Consider the following 17,405-nt stretch of genomic DNA (forward strand, 5'->3'; position numbering starts at 1 on the left):
ATGATACAGCTGCACTTTGCTCTGAAGCAGTGGAAATCAGAAGCAATTGCTAAAGGAGCAGGATCAGCTTTCATTTCTTTCCTGAGGGAGAGCACTGATCTTCTGAGAGGAAAAAAGGATGGATATGTTTTAACACAAGCTGATCAAACCACTTTTCATTCTAAATGAATACAAGACTGACTGAAAGTCTCAAGTGTACTAATTTTCTTCAGCTAAGTCATCCAATGTACACTAGGAAGCTAGCAGCTAATAAAAGAGTTATCCAGGAACATCAGAAGCCATTTTCCTTTCCTGACAGGCCTTCATTTCTGTCAGCTAAGAGCACAAGCACTTACCGTGACATCTAAAAGGACTTGTAAACATCATGAGACAAGCCATCTCTGATAGTCCTCCACTCAAGTAGTCCTTTCTCCTGCACCCCCAGGAAAGGAGGCTTGGTTATCCTTGTTCCTACCATCCCTGCCTCAAAAGAGGAAATTTGCTTACTCGTTTTTTCTCCCACCGGGTTTCCTCTGCAAAATTTGAGAGGCAGGATCAAACACGTCAGTCACTAGGGACGGAGCCCCGCAGCGACTCTGCGGGCACAGCTTGCATGCAGTGAAACATTCACAGCACAATGTACACCAGACCTGTCTCTCTCCTCCCTCCCTGCATCATCTGTGCAGCACAGCAGCCCAGTGCTGGCCAAATTGCACCAAAGTGCATAGGCGGGAGCTGTGAAGGCTAAAAAGTGACCTCTCATTTACAGAAGCTGTCATCAAGTAAGGTATTTTCTTTTACCTCCTTTTTCTCGGCCTATTCTCCCACTTGCAGCATGTCATGAAAGCCGACAGTTGGGAAAACACAGAGTGGTACATGTTACGCTACAGTAGACTACCTGTTATTCTTCCACCAGGAAAAGTGTTCATCAAGGGCACTAATCCTGCAGAGCCAGTACGGAGGCAGGACCGCTGACCCCTCGCATTACCTCCTCACAAGTGGCTTCAGTGTTTTTTTCCGCCCAGGCTGCTAATGGCCAATAAAGGTGGCAGCAACAGATGCTTTTGAACAGTAAGCTGCTTCCTCACACCACTTCTACCACGTGACCACGGATGCTTTTTTCCTCCTGATACATTGGCAAAGTGTGACAGAAAGAGCTGTGAAGTTTTGGCAAGTGTTTGTCCTTTCCAAGAAAGTTTTAACCTATACCCAGCTCTTGTTCCATCGTGGCTATCGAGGCAGGACAGAAGAAAAGGGCGTTTGCTTTGAATGACAGTGGCTTTTAAAAGCACCTTTTTAGGTATGAAATGCATGTTACTGGCTACGTGAACAGTGCTGCAGTTTTTTAAAAAGTTGTAATGTTTATCTGACAGTGAGACACAGGCACTGCTGGAAAAAGTCTGAGAGCTACAGTTTCTGAATGAAAACTTAAGTGCATTCATATCTTTTGGTCCAAGTATACCCTACCAGGGTATTAATATTTTTGGTAAATTAAAAAATAAAGCTCAACTCGGACTCTCTTCTCCTTTGCTAGACTTTTAGCTCACTAGTTAGAAGAGTATTACCAAGATGCTAAGTCTCTCTCCTACAGGAAGCCCTCCTTGAGTTCCTGTTGCATCTGGACACCCCTTTCTTCCCTCCATCCCCCTCGTCAGGCCTCATGTCTAAGCACACTGCAGCTTCAAGAATAAGACCCAAACAAGATAATACAGGACAGCACTTCATGAGTCCTCGAATTTGCTGTCTTGTTATTCATGAGGATAATAACACCAAGAAAACCACATGGAGCTAATGCTGTAGACACCTGAGGACTGTAAACTCGAGTTTTTTCTCTCTAGAAACTTTCATTGCAAAGTTAGATTGTTTAGGCTCAAGTCTGCAAACTGACCTGTGTCTCCTTGAGCTCTGTTTTTCTGTGTGTGCGCGTTGGTTCTTTGGTTCTTGGCCTGTTTAGGCCCACCTGCCATCAAGCATGGGAGAACCAGCTTTGAAATGACTATCTCACTCTAGAAAGATTACCTCAAATCTTTCTCTTCACTGGAAGACAGGAAGTATTTCTTTAGCCTCTCTTCTTCCAATGGTGGCTTCATACATTTCCACCTGTGCATATAAAATCTTTTGAGAATAAATATAGATTTTTGCTTTATAATACCTTAACTACAACAATATGACCTTTAGTCACTGTATCAGGCAGTATCACATAATTCCACAAATTCTGTAATCCCTTCAATTTTCAATACCATTTCTAGTAAGTATTAGCTTTTCATCATGTTTTAGCAAAGGTAGTCTTAGGATTGCTATAGTACAAGCTTCAGATTTTGAGGCCAATCTCAAGAAGCAAAAGCATGAACTGAAACAGTTCTGGGCTGCGCAAGATGCATATTTTAGCACTGACATTTTACACTTTGCAACACAAGCAGAAGAGAAAAAGTCTTTGTATTAATTCACAGTATTTTGCAGTCATGCTTTGAAGCAGACACCAACATATTATTCAACAGCTTCTCAGGAAAGAGCTTGCCTGGCTGAAGGAATCACTGCATCTTTGCTACTGTTGCTGCATTGCCTTTCAAAGGGCATAGCACTGTGCCTTGCAATTTTAACTGGTTGCGGAGCTTTCAGTTTAAGCTGGTGATTATAATTCTGACCCATTTAATCAAAGACAGAAAGTTTCTCTGGAGATATACATCTTCAGAAACTTAGTGTTTTCACAGTTTGCTGTCCTACCACATTTCAAGACTCTGGGTGATATCAGTGTTTCCACCTGGCTCATTTAGGTCTATCACATAGATTTAGGGCCTTAAGTCTGGGTTCTAAAGTCTACACAGAAATTTCTTATTCCAGGAGAACAACAGAAAGGATAACAGTGTGTGCAGCATGTTGGACAGAATGTCAAATTCAACAAAAATTAGACACCTTTTGTCTTTGCATTTTTTTTCCTGGAGACTTCTTCATCCACTGCTAGGTGCAAATGAATGTTTACAACAGCAAACTAGGAAAATCCAGAGCTGTTGGAAGTAAAGAATCAGTTTACTCCAACAGATCCAAGATAAATAGTTCTTGTGACCAAATACTTAATTCCAAAAGTCTGCCACTACTCTTGCAGAGAAAAGTATGAATTTTAACAATCGCCTCCAGCTATCTGGATGCAAAACTGAACTAGGTAACATTACTTAGGGGGGGGAAAAAAGTGGGCAGCCAAGCCTACTCCTGCTGAGAGACCTGCCCCTGCTTCCAAATGATACAGAAGGGAAAGCCGCATCAGAAACAATGAATCCAAGAACTGAAGGACAAGAAACAGATGGAAAACAGTACTCACTGACTACTTCAGTAACAACCCAGTGAGGAGATGCTAAGTACCTGTCTCTGGATCAGTGAAAACCTTCAGGCAATAACCAAAAGCTGGACTAGCCAGTTGAGAGAAGGAACTACAATCACACTTTCTACAAGCTGTTTTTGTTCCTTTGGCCTTATTTATTCTACTACCACAGGCCTATTTAAGAAGTGTTTGATAAAAATGAAGCACCTGTGCAAAAGGGTTTCCCAAGAAATAATCCCATTCATGCTATCCATAACTTAAAGCTAACACAGCAGCTCTCAGCTCATCTCCACTCACCATCTTTTCCCTACTTTCCCACAGCACAGATGGATTTGATGCCATGGTCCCATGAAAATCCCATTCCAACTATATCAGAAAGGTCTACAGAACTGTGTAACCATACAAAGAAAATAGCCATTCTTAAAGTAACCATGAGATTTTGCTCCCCGCTGAACTGTGTTGGCAATGAATAGATATATGATGACACTGTAAGAAATACCTGACATCACACTTCAACTCCAAGAACACATCATTAAGTCATTTCTGCAGGTGTCTAGTATTTTAGAAATGATTCTTAAAAATTCTCAAATTTTCACAACCCTTCTTTAAAGGTAGTTCAGAAGACTTTGTTCCTTGCAATAATTTGGTACCTCACAATAAACATGCTTTAGGAATCACTGCTGTCCATCAGGCTGAAAAAATGTCCCAAAAATACTGGACAGAATGCAACCAGTGTATCAGCCCTTTCCGGGGAGTTCTTTATACTTAGCCCAAAGCTTTTTCACTTTCACACAGTTCTTTGTTTCTTAAGACTACCTCCTGCCCCTGCTGTTTATTCTTTAATGTAATAACTTCAGATGTCTATGCTCACATCATCTTGCTTGTGACACTGCTGCAATAAAGGAACGGCAGGAGCAGACAGCTTTTTGAATAAAGAACTTGGATTTTATGCTGAGTTTGGAAAAGGAAAAAATCAACGAAAGAAATAACCAGAAACAATAAAAAAAGAGATTTGTTTCCAAGTTGTTTTTTTTCATAGGTTTACATGAATACTTAAGTGAGGTAGAAGACTTCATTCCAGAATATCACATTCAATTTTATTTAAAAGAGCAACTTTATCTGAAGGATTAAACATGCAAGTGACAAAATACATACAAGCTCACTTGCTTAGTCACAATCAAATACTATGCTTGAAAGAGACAAAATTCATAAAATAGCATTCTGAAAATGGGCTTTAAAATGATACAGTGTCAGAAAAAGTAGGGAAAAGGAAGACATGTCCAAGACCTGAAGTTGTAGAAGGGGCTGCATTTAGGAAGCAGTTTGGAAATAATGAGAGGTAGATAGGAAACTAGGAAACAAAGGAAGGACCACCAAATAAAACATCACGTCTAAAATGGAAGACAGAATTTTAATCAACTCCATAGGTAGATGAGGAAACAATGAGAAAAGAGGAGAAGCAGTTTAATAATGAGGTAGAGCAAGAAAGAGTAGACAAACCGTACAGTTCTGAACCAGATTTGCTGACTAATGTAACCATTTTGGAAGAGCGGATCAGTGGTGATATAAAAATCAAGGCACAAACGCAAGTCTAAGCACCAGCATTTTTCACGAAACCTAAGAAAAAAATTTGTAGATGTGAGGCAACATACACCTGCAAGATTTCATGTTGGGAAGAGCAGAGAAAAACCTTCTGATGGAAGGAAACACTGAGATTTCTAGTAGCAACTGAAAACTTGGTGAAGCGTCAACTGACAAGGAAAGCGGGCAGTGTAGCTGCAAGAGGAACATGTCTTATTTAATGCACGAGGCAGTATAAAATAGTGAGACAGAAAGAGATTTAAGAATATGAGGTAAAGAAAAGCAAGAATTCACTTAGATGCCATAGCATGATGGGCCTGAGTGACGATATGACACCCTTTGGTCAAGTATGAAAGAAAGAGGAGGTGTCAAAACCAGTAGCCTTTGGCATACACTAATAGAAGAGGCAGAGATGGTTATCCCAGCAACTGAAACAAAAACAGAGCATCAGAAAGCAGAGGGGGAAAAAAAACACAACCAAAAACATAATAAAGAAAAATGTTCCTTTCCAGTAAAAGCTGGTAAGTCAAGAGGAAAAATAAGTCCCTTGTTTCCAGCTTCCCGAGTTTCTAATAATTTGTGAGGGTTCTGGTAGGTTGATGATCACATAGAAACCCAACTAAGCATGGTTCAGAAAGCCAAGAGAACTAAGGATGAATACAACAACAATCTTCCTAAATCAGATTTTAGGAAAGAATGTCCTGAGAAGACAAAGTACTTGGGGGGGGAGGGAGGGGGGGAAGCAGTGGACCACACGAACACAAACAGAAACAGCCCAAAGGAGAGGAAGCATGAGCCTCCAAGGGAAGAGTCTTTTCAGTGCCTAGTCTTATTTCAGAGTAGGAAGTGATTACAGCAATGAAGCTGTGCAATGTACAAAATTGTAGATATTCATTTATTCCACTCTTGATGAAACTGCCTCTACAGTACTTTTTATTTAGGCACTTTTGTCCCACACTGAACTTGGGTTTGCGGCTCAGTGGCTGAGCTGATCGGTCATCCAAGCCCCTAGCCATCTGAAATGTTGACATAAAAGTTTCAGGCTTCCCCAGAGGCATACAGCTGCTTTGTGTGTCCAGAAACTCCTGCTAAATGATTTCTGTAATTCACCCAAGCACCAGATATACTCCTAACGACAAGCAAGCAGCATGCAGCATTTGCAACAACCGAAATACATGTCATTGAGGAGTACAGTCGTTCAGTTTGAGGACTTACGACATCATTATGCAGTACATAACCTGCTACAAAGCACTAAAAATTTGTTTTATCCAGTGCCAGTTCTAACCATTGCCCTAGCAATTTCCTAACTTCATTTTAAACACAGGAGCTGCTGCAAAACATAAGGTAACTGAGATGAATACAAGAATAGAAGGGTGAAATCTAGTGTCATTTGATGTCCAAGAAGTCAGACTAGCTATTAACAGCTTCCTTTACCCTCAAACTTTGTATGTAGCTCTTGGAAAGCAGTTTATACCTGCAGAAGCCTGGCCTGATCTACAGTACCTTAAGAACACTGCTAAAATAAAACTACTGATGAGCTGGGTTTGACTTAAAACTTTTATACTTCAAACAACCTCAGGCACACCTCCAAAGCTCAGTTCAACTGGAATTAGAAGACACATCATTCACACAGATAGGAAAGACTCACAAAGATTTCTGCTCCATGAGAACCACTGGAGAGGCAGCACCTCTAGCTTCAACAGAGGGAAGGTGAAAGGCGCTTAGATACAGTACGACTGTGCTCAGCGCAAACACTCAAATCTGAGAAAACCTACATCTTCGCAAACTTCACTAATTACACCAAGTAGCAAATGGAGGAAAGATAAAAATACAATTTTCAATATGCATCCACAACATTCACAGATAAAGTCCAATATGGAGGTCCCTGGATCGGCTACATTAGCTGCTTGCTGGTGACACAGGGCAAAAGCACAGCAAATAGCATAAGCTTTGATACTGAAAAATTAAAATCTTGCCATCATTCACAGAAAAAAAGCAGTTTTCAATTAAGAAGAGGTTTTCTATCATGCAGGGCATTACAGAGCTAACTATGAAGACGAGGCTAACAGCCTTCAGAAGTATGTCATCCCACCTTTTTATACATTATTTCAAAATGACAACTGGAATTACGTCTGGAAAAGAGCACATCCATATAACAACAGTAGATAAACTGTTGGTTTCACCAGTAATCTTCTCTTGAGATTACTCAGCACATGTGAAATACACAGCATTAGCGACTCACTTCAGGTGGAGGTCTAAATTTATGCTCCTTAAATGTGTGCCACAATTAGCTCCTATAACCAACTACAGCAAAACTCTCTTCCAACTCTCTTCATTTAGCTTCTTTTTAAGGAGCACTGGGATCTGTGCTCATCTCCCTCATCTCACAGAAACAAGCGTGCTGCTGAACTTGTCCTGAGGACCACCCCCCCCCCAACAAAGACCTAAGGAGGCTGCTTTGGCAACAAGCTCGAGATGCCCCAGTTAGAACTATCTCCCCTACCTTGCTATGGCAACAGGAAACCAGTCAGAGTACCATGATACTTAACAAGAATGCTAAATAGCAATGAGAGCTATAGCGGCAATTCATGCTATCAAATAAATACACTGATTAAGGCTCAGCCCAGTCAGTGCGCTAAATGGACAAGCAAGACATTCTCTCCTCGAATAAAAATCTGGTTTATGTGGCGCGTGAACACCTGTTGATAATCCACCTTGGGCCTCTTCTTTCTCCGTGACTGGCTTCTTGCATGGGTACCACCAGCACTGGCACCCTCTGTGTGGGCAGTCCCGCTACCCACATCAGCTTCACCTCTGACAGCCAGATGCGAACTGTCACCTGGCATCTTCTTTTCTCCAGCTCTGCTCAAGCGTTTTTGCCTCTCGCGCTCATCTTCTGCTCTCCCTCGTCCTGATCCAGCTTTCCATCCAAGCGTCTGAGAGTCATTTGTCAGGACTAGCTCCTCTGAGACAGTCTTTGAGTCAGCTGCCTTCTTTACTGAGGACTCCTGCAGTTTGAGTCTGTCAAACAGCTGTAAAGGAACATTTGTGTATATGACCACATTCATAAAACACGGGAGGCCTCTTGTTCTGCACTTCTACATGGTACTTGAATATATGATCCTGCATCAGAGGTCACAACACACAATTAGTGAAGATTCTTCACTAGCAATAAATACTATGTTTCTTGCCAAAGTCAAATTGTGATATAAGGTGAACAGATCTCTTCCACATGCATGGGTGTCTTTAGTGAGATCACTATGGAATGTAATTTGGGGAGCAATACAGATGTGCAGTAGCATTTAGCTTACAGCAGGAACAACAGAAATCTACGAAGTTGCTCCATTAGTTCTCTTTCCACAACCCTCTTGTAATGTTATCAGACAGTATTAGAAAGATTTCCATCCTCTTCTCCTTAGGAGGACACAAATCCTTGTGATAAGGAGCCTCAGACATCAAGGAGCGCATACTGAGAAAATGACAGATCGTTTGTGCTCCCCAAAACAAAGGGAGGCCTTGAGGGTATTCTGGGAGGTGAGCAGACCAAAAACAATAGAAAAGAAAATAAAAGCTAGAACAGCAGATCCAAAGCACTGTATGAACTCATTAATCTAAGAATAATGAAAAAGAATCCGCTTTTATTCTGTCAGTAGGCAAGTTTTTTATGAAATACTGACAAATGAAAAGGATTCTGGGTGAGCCTGTCTCTTCCTAGCAACAGGGTGGAAAGCCAGTCCCGTGAGAGTGGGCTAAAGGAACAATGACAACTGATTATTTTTAACTAATCTTTAAAAAAAGGGAGGGTGGGATCCATTAGAAAATAGATTTAAATGGCATGAATTTAAAAGCAAATCCCTAACAATGAAACTGTAAAAGTTTTTGTGATGCTTCTCTGATTTTCAAAAGGCCCAAAGCTATGTCATTCAACAGGCACAGCCCTGTCACATTTTCTTATTTTATTGTTCAAAAGTTCATCTACCATGTCTTCAGTTTTCGACTTTGTAAACATTCGTTTATGCAGCTGGTCCTAGAGAGTATCCTGCTTTGGAGCAGCACGAAGAAGCTTGGTCTTCACAGTACTTAGACAGACCAGGAGTTCAAATGACCAAACAGACAAACTGCATCGTTGGTTAGAGACAAACACCGTGGTTCCACAAACACTAGCATTAGATTTATGCACTGCCAAATCACCTCTCAGAACAAATTTGAACTGGATCACTCACGGGCACAAAAAACGCATCTGTGCCAAATTAGCTACAGCACAAAGTACTGAATTTATGCTTGGCTATTGGAAGACAGAAAACAGTTCTAGCTAGACAGTACAGAACGAATGCATCAAAAAGCACAAAGTGACTTTATAGAAGATCAGCGCATTGTACTAAGTGGTGGCAGCAACTGTGATCTGATAGTAGGAACTTGAAAGTCAGAACTTCTGTAACACTGAACTATGGCCAAAGTACCTTCAGAAAGGCCAGAAAACTTTTTTTTTTTCAGTTCAAGTCATGTTTGAGTCATCTGTAATAAAAGCAAGTAAATGTAAATATAGCTTTCCAGTCAATGCTCCCCTCCTACTACTTTGAAAAATGAGATACTCCAAAAATTAAAATGGGAGATGGTTACCTACCCTGGTTAGAGTGAGCTGAGGTTCAACATAGAAAGCTTTGCCCAGTACTGGTTTCCTGTACGTCTCATCCACATCTGTCAGGGCCTAGAAGATTAAAGAAATGAAAAGTTCAAAATTAAAATAAAAGACACAAAGGGCCTTCAAACCAGCTTTGTGTCACAGCATTATGAATTATGCTCTATCTCAGGGACAGTTCATCCTAGGAACAAGCTGTGCTTTGGAGCTGGCTTCTTAACATCTAAGTTATAATAAGGTATAAAAGCAACAGAGCTGCAAAGCTTAGCATCCATTCTGCATTACTTGCAAAATCTTTCTGAGCCTTGCCTGTAAAATCCTTCTATTTTTCGCACCTATTTCCAAGCTTTTCACAGCTCCAGGCTCACAACTTTTTAATAGCTGCTTTCTCCATCCATTGTCTTTAAAATCTTCGTAAGGTAGAAAAGAGTGGAAAAGAGACAATCCTCTGCTTTTGTCTCTGACATACAAGTCACTTGTTAGTAAAAGAAAACTTGTTAGTGAAAGAAAATTGACTACCACTATAAGAAGCCTGGATTTTGTAGAGGAAGCTTTAGAAGCTTCTGATATTCTTCATATTCCATCTTGCTGGGTTCTAATCCAAACCCTTGAAACTGTCAGGAACTCTTCAAATTTCCCCCTTACCCCCACCTAAAACCTTCTCTAAGGTGGCTAAGCATCTCTCAGACATTCCAGTCCTACACCAGGCACCATTTAACTCTGAAACCCAGCACTCAGCGCAAGGATAAATTAGCTTTATGGGCCGCAATATCACACTCGCCTTCTCAAAATGTGATTTGCTTAAACCTGTTGCAAATTTCAGTATAAATCAAGGGCTGGAACAGTAATTACCATATTCCAGAACTTGTCAAATGCAACCAAAAACCCTGTGCAGACTCCACGAAGCCCTTTGAAAGTGCGGATATGGACATTGATTTTTACACCATCTCGGACACAGCGATGAAGCTCCCCCAGTGGGCTGCCTTCATGAACTAAAACAGAAAGAGAATGTCACTTGTTTTCAAGAAAATACATTTGTATAGAAAGTATGTAGAAATCTGCTTTACTGTACAAGCACAGCAGATCTTGGAACAACGCTTGCTTTTACAGTCAAAGAAAACAGAAGCCCCAAAACACTGTAGTGCACTGTGACTGTAATTACTAGACCACCAAACTTCTTTTACAGCAAGGACAGCAAAGATTGTAGAAAATACCAAGGTCTCCCTTTGTATAACAAGTAGCCAAATCAGCCTTAGCAGAAAATCTTTTTGCTATATTTTAAATAAACATGGTTCAGACAAAAAAAAAAAACCTCATGGAGGCAGAGAGAGGATCCTAGAAGAGACAAATTCCTAATTAAGAACACCCCAAATTAGTTATGTGCTGTTAACAGAGAATGGTATCAGATCCATCACACAGAAGTGTTCCTTTTCTTTACAAGGAGATTCTGAAATAACTGATGACTAGGACTTCTTCAACTAACTAAACTGGATCAGTTTAAATTGATGAAAATGTATTGTTTCAGTTAAGTCTTTGAGCAGCCAGCGCCATGAAAACACATCCTTCAAAGACGTGCAATTCTTTGGCAAAGAAATACAAAGACTATAACCAACAGACACCAATGAAACTATGCCAAACTGCAGAACAGTAACGCTTTTAGTCGGGATAAAAACAGAGTAGTTAAGAAAAACACATAACTTACCTGGTACAGACAAGCCTCGTCTACACACTACAAATCTTTGCGTGTAAATTATCTAGAGGGGTTGATACTGTTTACATTACAACTTCCACCCGTGCCACGTGAAGCCGTTCCAGTGATAAATTTCAGCTACCGGAAACACAACCATGGAATTGCACAGCAGTTACTGATAGTTGAGGAAAAGCATTTGGCTGAAACACACCTCACACAATTCTTCACATTAATAAAAACGCCTGAAACAGAGATGAACTCTCCCCTTATGCTTTAGGGGCTAAACATTCAAGGCTTTAATTTGCACATTAGAAAAAGAATACTGCAGACCTAAAATGTTACTGCATGACAGCTGATCTGCATTATTTGGCTGCATGGTAACACCTGGCCACGGCACGGAAATATAAAGTAGCTTCCTCTGAAGTAACTTAAATCACATTTATTATCTGCAATGCATTGTCTGTTTTCCAGCTCTCTCCAGCTGGATAAAAATGCTTTAACACAGTGCGCAAGCTGTCTCACTACCTCCCAACTTTATACATGGTGGGTGTTTCACGAGTCTCTGTACTCTCTTCAGCCTAACTGATACTGAGCTCATTTTTTCAATTCACAAGTCCACCAAAGGAACCAGAGATGACATTGTCACTACATCAGATGGACATTTTTAATCAGATACAGTGTTTTGTCTAAATCAACCCTGAGAATTTGCAGGAACATTTTATATTTGGGTAAGTATACTTTTACATTGGAAGTTTATCTACAACTTCTTGTAAAAATTAAAGTACAATCTTTATTTCCAACTGTGCCTTTGCTTATCAGGACCCCATAACGCCTGACGGAAAAACATCTTTACGGCCCTACCAAATCTAGATAACACATGCTGTTCCTACTTTTCCCTACTGCGTAAGGCTCCAACTTCACCAGATCAAAAGGGTCGAACACATAATTCAAGAAACCTTTCAATAATCAGATATCCACTTCTCAGAAAAAATAAAAACAGCAATGTGAGTAATTTATCTCTGCAACATACCTCTTCTGCAAGCATCAAAGCCTGTTATGACCAGGCTCTGCATGCAGCTAGATTCACCTGTAGCTTTTGATGCTGTAAATACCAGTGTTAATAATTTTTCAATCTGCAGGGAAATGAGTTACCTAGTTAGTTTTTCCCTATTTCCATAAGATAAACACATGCTTAACACTGTGATTCTGAAGAATTATTAGAAAACTACCGTAAACCAGAGGGCAAGTACCCCAGGAGAGACGAAATAAAGATCCAAACTCTGGTTAAGTTCAAGTCCCTGTCCTCAGGGTAGATTTTATTAAGAGACAAGATCCAAAAACAAAAGCAAAGCAAGTCAGAGCACTTGAAATAACTCAGAACACTGTCAAATGCCTTTCTAACCGCTCTGCAGTAACCGCTTGCACACAAGTTCTTTGCCCCTCAGTAAATTCAAGGTAATTTGAAATAGCTTCTGCCGAACTGATTCAAAACAGGCACTGCTGCAGTAGTTTCCTTTTTACTTCTATATACATGTGAAATCACCCCTCATGATAGGCAAAAAATCTGACTCCGTTCTACACCTTTGACACCCTGAATTTAAGGAACATGACAAATTACATATCATACACACTTCTAGAGGAAGCTACCGCCTTAGAATCCAAGCTTCAAGCACAGTCCAGTCTGCTGTGCAGACGGAGCCCCTAGATGCAGGAAAGCACACAATTCTGGCTAAAAATTATTCTTAAAACTCTCCATACAACTGAGGAGCACTTTACAAGTCAGTTATGCCAGTCTTCTTCAAAGTCCACATTGTCCAATCACTCACTTCTTAGACATGCGGAGATTAAACATGTGCTCTGAAGGGAAGCGTCTAATTTATTTGCTAGACCACCACTAAAGCTATTTCTTACAGAGGTTTTTCTAAGTTTCAGTCATCTAAATGCAGATTCTTTATATGAAGATCCTAAATCAATGTTTAAGGTCAATTCTTTTGGGAATCCTACACAAACAGATCCCTCTGCATTTGCACAGAACCCCAAGTTCACATGATGAGATTCACAATCATGTAGCAATATATTCATGTGGCAATGAATATATTATGTTTTGGCATCTAAGCATAAAAAAGTTCTGCTTTAGGCATTCAGACCTGAACATTTTGGGCTTCGCTGTTTTAGAAAAAGAGCATTAAGGCAGTACAGGTGGTTAGAAGAGATACTTGACTCCAATAAAGATACTGTAATTAATTATTGTAATTATAAAGATATTGTAATTAAGTGCACCTAAGTTACATCTCATTTGACAGCCATGTCATTTGGTTCTTGGTATAGGTGCACAAATTGCACCCTTTAATGTTTATAGGCTATTACCCTGACTGCGTACATAAATTTATACAAGAAACTCATGTCCTCATCACAAATGATGAATTTAGCAACGTTATAGCTCCCTCCCACCTCAGTCCACTGTTCTATCATCACGTCACTAGAAACACCAGCACTATATTTATGTCCCCAGGGTGTACTGTTAGCAACCAAGATTTTTAACAGTGTATTACAGACTCATGCTGTGGTTATGATTTAACTACTAGCTGCATGGGTTGAAATCTGATTCTTGGTTTAAAAAACAGTACTTTTGAGAGCACAACAGTTTCTTTTCCCTTTTCGCTTGAAATCAAGAGGATGAATGTAATCAACCACATAACAAAGGAGGAAGGCAGTATAACAAAATCAGTGCCATCTCCGAGTAACCGGTTCTGCGAAATGTGTCGTTCCCATATTTCTGCATACAATTTGTCCTGCCTTTCACCTAGCACGCAGTTATCATTTTCCACCCAGACTGCATCCGTCTCCCTGACCCATCACATCCCACTGTCACCCAGCCGCTTTCCTCCAGTCACTGCACTGCTCAAACCTCTAACCTCCACGTTCCCCAGCAAACTTCTCTGCAATTCCAGTCAAGCCACCTCCGGACCTCACATCTCCCTGTCCTCCTTTCCCCATGCCTGCCCCAGGAACCTCACCATCTCCTTCCCTAGCGCTCTCACTTTACACCTTTTCTCACTGATACCCACTTTCCTCTGCTATCCCAGCCCACATTTTCCAGCTCCTACCCCCCATCCTGCAACTCCCTAATCAAGGCACTGCTTTTCTGCCTCAACACCTGACTCAGCCACTACCCTCCTGTTTCCTCTCCCAGTTTCTTGACCAGCTCCTTTCCTTCCAAAAACCAGACAGTTCCACTTGCCCTCCCACCTCTTCATCCTAACCAAAACCCCTCCCCAGGCCACCTCCCACCAAGGGTTTCCCTCACCCAGGCAGCATCCTCAACTCTATCCTAACTCCAAACCTTCCACCTCCTGTCAGTGCAGCCAGACCCCCTACCCCAGCCCGCACCCCTTCACTATCTATTGCAGCTGATGTTGACTCACCCACCCCAAAACAGGCCTTCAGCCACGTCGTGATCCAGCCTGCACCCCCCCCCGCCTCGTCTCCGTTCACACCACGCTCCTACACCCCGGCGTAGCCTCCCACCCCGTGCCCCAGCCCCCACCCCAGCATCTCTCCCCTCTTCCTTTCATCCCGTGTCCCCCGCTGTGTCTTCGGCCCTTGCTCTGGCGCCCCAAAGCCCAGCCTGGATCTCCAGCCCTCTTCCCAACCCACATCCCCTTCTCCAGCCCCTCCGCACCCCAGCACACAGCCCCAGGCCTCAGCCCCGCTGCCTCATCCCAAACCCGCCCTCCCCAACCTCAGCCTTGGGGACGCCAGCCCGCGCTGCCATCCCCTTCCCCAAACCCCAGCTGCCCCCTCCCAGCCCCAGCACCCACCCCTGCCCCTGCCTGACCCCAAACTCCCACCACAGCCCACCACCCCTGCCCCGCCTGCCCCCAAACCCTCCATCTCAGCCCCCCTGCCAGGCCCCAAACTCCCACCACAGCCCACCAGCTCTGCCCCTGCCTGCCCCCAAATCCCCCATCCCAGCTCCCCACCCCTGCCCCTGCCTGCCCCCAAACTCCCACCACAGCCCACCAGCTCTGCCCCTGCCTGCCCCCAAATCCCCCATCCCAGCTCCCCACCCCTGCCTGCCCCAAAATCACCCATCCCAGCTCCCCACCTCTGCCCCTGCCTGCCCCCAAATCATCCATCCCAGCCCACCAGCTCTGCCCCTGCCTGCCCCCAAACTCCCACCACAGCCCACCAGCTCTGCCCCTGCCTGCCCCCAAATCCCCCATCCCAGCTCCCCACCCCTGCCCCTGCCTGCCCCCAAACTCCCACCACAGCCCACCAGCTCTGCCCCTGCCTGCCCCCAAATCCCCCATCCCAGCTCCCCACCCCTGCCCCTGCCTGCCCCCAAACTCCCACCACAGCCCACCACCCCTGCCCCTGCCTGCCCCCAAACGCCCATCCCGGCCCCCAAACCCTCATCGCACCCCCCGCCCCCACAGCCCCTACCCCGCGCCCTTACGGGGCATCCTGGTGAGGACGTTGCGCGGCGCCCTCCTGCGCCGGGCCGCGGCGCCGCTCTCGGCCGCCCCCTGCTCGGGGCCCGCGTTGACCATGAGGCTGCGGAGGCGGCGGATGCGCTCGGGGTCGGCGGCGGGCGGGCCGCGGCGGGCGGCGCGGGCCGAGGCGCCGGGGCCGCGGCGGGCGGGGGCGGCGCGGCGGCCGCGCGGGCGGAGCAGGCCGCGCTGGAAGCTCTCGTACTCGGCCAGGTTGTTGAAGCAGGGCGCGCCGGGGAAGGGGAGCGGCGTGCTGGCCGAGTACAGCGCCAGCAGCGGGTCGAAGCGGCTGGAGCTCACGTCCAGGCGGCTGGGGCTGGGCGGCCGCTCGGGCCCGGGTCCGGGCCCCGGCGCCGCTGCGGGCCCGGGGCGGCGGCGCCGCTGCTCGCCGCCTCCGGCCGCCGCCTCGTCCTCTTCCATGCTCGGCAGCGGGCAGCGGTCGCGCCCCGCCGCCCCAGCGCGCCGCCGGCGGCCGCCGCCAGGGGCCGCTGCCGCGCCGCCCGCGAGCTGAGCTGAGCTAAGCAGGATCCGGGCCGCTCCGCGCGGGGAGGGGAGACCCGGGAGCGCCGCCTGCTGCCGGCGCCGCGGCGGCCGCCGTCCCTGCCCGGGGCAGCCGCACGGAGCGCGCTCCGCTTTTACTGCGGTTCCCTTCATTGCTGCATCTTCCATGAACTTCGTGGTGCGGCTCTAAGTTCAGGCCTCTGCGCAGGGGCCCCCTTCTCCCCTCCAAGCCCGTATGCCAGCGGTGCTGGCCCAGGAGCCCTCTCGCTGTTTTGGAGGGCGCTGCTCCCCGTTCCGAGCAGGGATACTGCTCAAAATACCCCCGGCCCCCCAGAGAGTGGAGCAGACTAAAGGGAAGCTGGGCAAAAGCTTCTGCAATATACTTTTCATTTTCTTCCCTAATATGCAGTGCAGCAATATTTCTCAGAAAAAAAGCAACGCTGTTGTTAACCCTGCAGCCTCTCTTTTTGCTCCCATTAATAGATTCTGCCACCTACCATTAAGCTTTCATAACTGGTTCCCGAAAGTCTACTCTTTCCTTTTATGGCAATGTAACATCAGTTAGAGTTCTCTGACCACCTCCAAAGCAAACGTCTGGTTCTTCACTGGGTCACAGAACGGGACTCTTCCAGCTATACAAATGTCAGTGTAAGCACAAGGCTGGGACGCAGGCTTAGCTGCGTGTGCCACTCTAATGCCAGTCCACATCTTGAACCTTAGGGGAAAAAAATAAAATCTGTTTTCCCATACAGCTGCAAACTTATTTTTATGACCCTGTGCATGATGATAGGGTGCACTTAAAGTCCATTAAGTTCACAGGGAGTTGCTTTTTCTAGTATTTAGATTAATAAAAATTAAAGGCCATATCTGAAAACATAATCCATATCCAGGTTCCAGAGTCTCCATCCACATGTTAACAGACATGTTTACTTATTGAATACTGTGGTGAGGATGAGTTAAATGGAAAACGCTCCAAGGATGTAAGACTTAATATAGACTTCCTTTTTCAAATATATGTACACGTGACACACATAAATAGACATATATTATAGTATGTATGTATCAGGTAGTCTCATATATATATGATTAAAAACCCTATGTAATACTTTTCAAGGAGAAGCAGAATCATATTTGCCAAAAATTGTTTTTCATCTTTCCTGAGACTGCAAAATCCAAATATTACCAGCTCTGGAATGAAGACTCTCT

At 44.4% G+C, this 17,405-nt stretch overlaps 1 protein-coding gene across 1 annotated transcript; it reads right to left on the bottom strand.

Annotated features, from left to right (window-relative positions):
- Positions 1-4,370: 4,370 nt before the first annotated feature.
- LSM11 (LSM11, U7 small nuclear RNA associated) lies at positions 4,371-16,118 on the bottom strand. The gene is made up of 4 exons (XM_067304793.1): positions 15,665-16,118; positions 10,368-10,507; positions 9,501-9,584; positions 4,371-7,908 (listed from the first exon to the last, which is right to left on the bottom strand). Exons 1-4 carry the CDS (start codon positions 16,116-16,118, stop codon positions 7,504-7,506), a joined length of 1,083 nt encoding a protein of 360 aa, XP_067160894.1. The 3' UTR covers positions 4,371-7,503.
- Positions 16,119-17,405: the final 1,287 nt, after the last annotated feature.

The sequence above is a fragment of the Apteryx mantelli genome, chromosome 14 (assembly GCF_036417845.1).
Source record: "Apteryx mantelli isolate bAptMan1 chromosome 14, bAptMan1.hap1, whole genome shotgun sequence".
Classification (NCBI taxonomy): Eukaryota; Metazoa; Chordata; class Aves; order Apterygiformes; family Apterygidae; genus Apteryx; species Apteryx mantelli.

Coding starts and splice junctions, on each gene's coding strand:
- LSM11 (XM_067304793.1), bottom strand. CDS start 16,118: ATGGAAGAGGACGAGGCGGCGGCCGGAGGCGGCGAGCAGCGGCGCCGC. Junction 10,508..15,664: donor CGTCCTCACCAGGATGCCCC/GTAAGGGCGCGG, acceptor TTTCTGTTTTAG/TTCATGAAGGCAGCCCACTG. Junction 9,585..10,367: donor TTGACAAGTTCTGGAATATG/GTAATTACTGTT, acceptor TTAATCTTCTAG/GCCCTGACAGATGTGGATGA.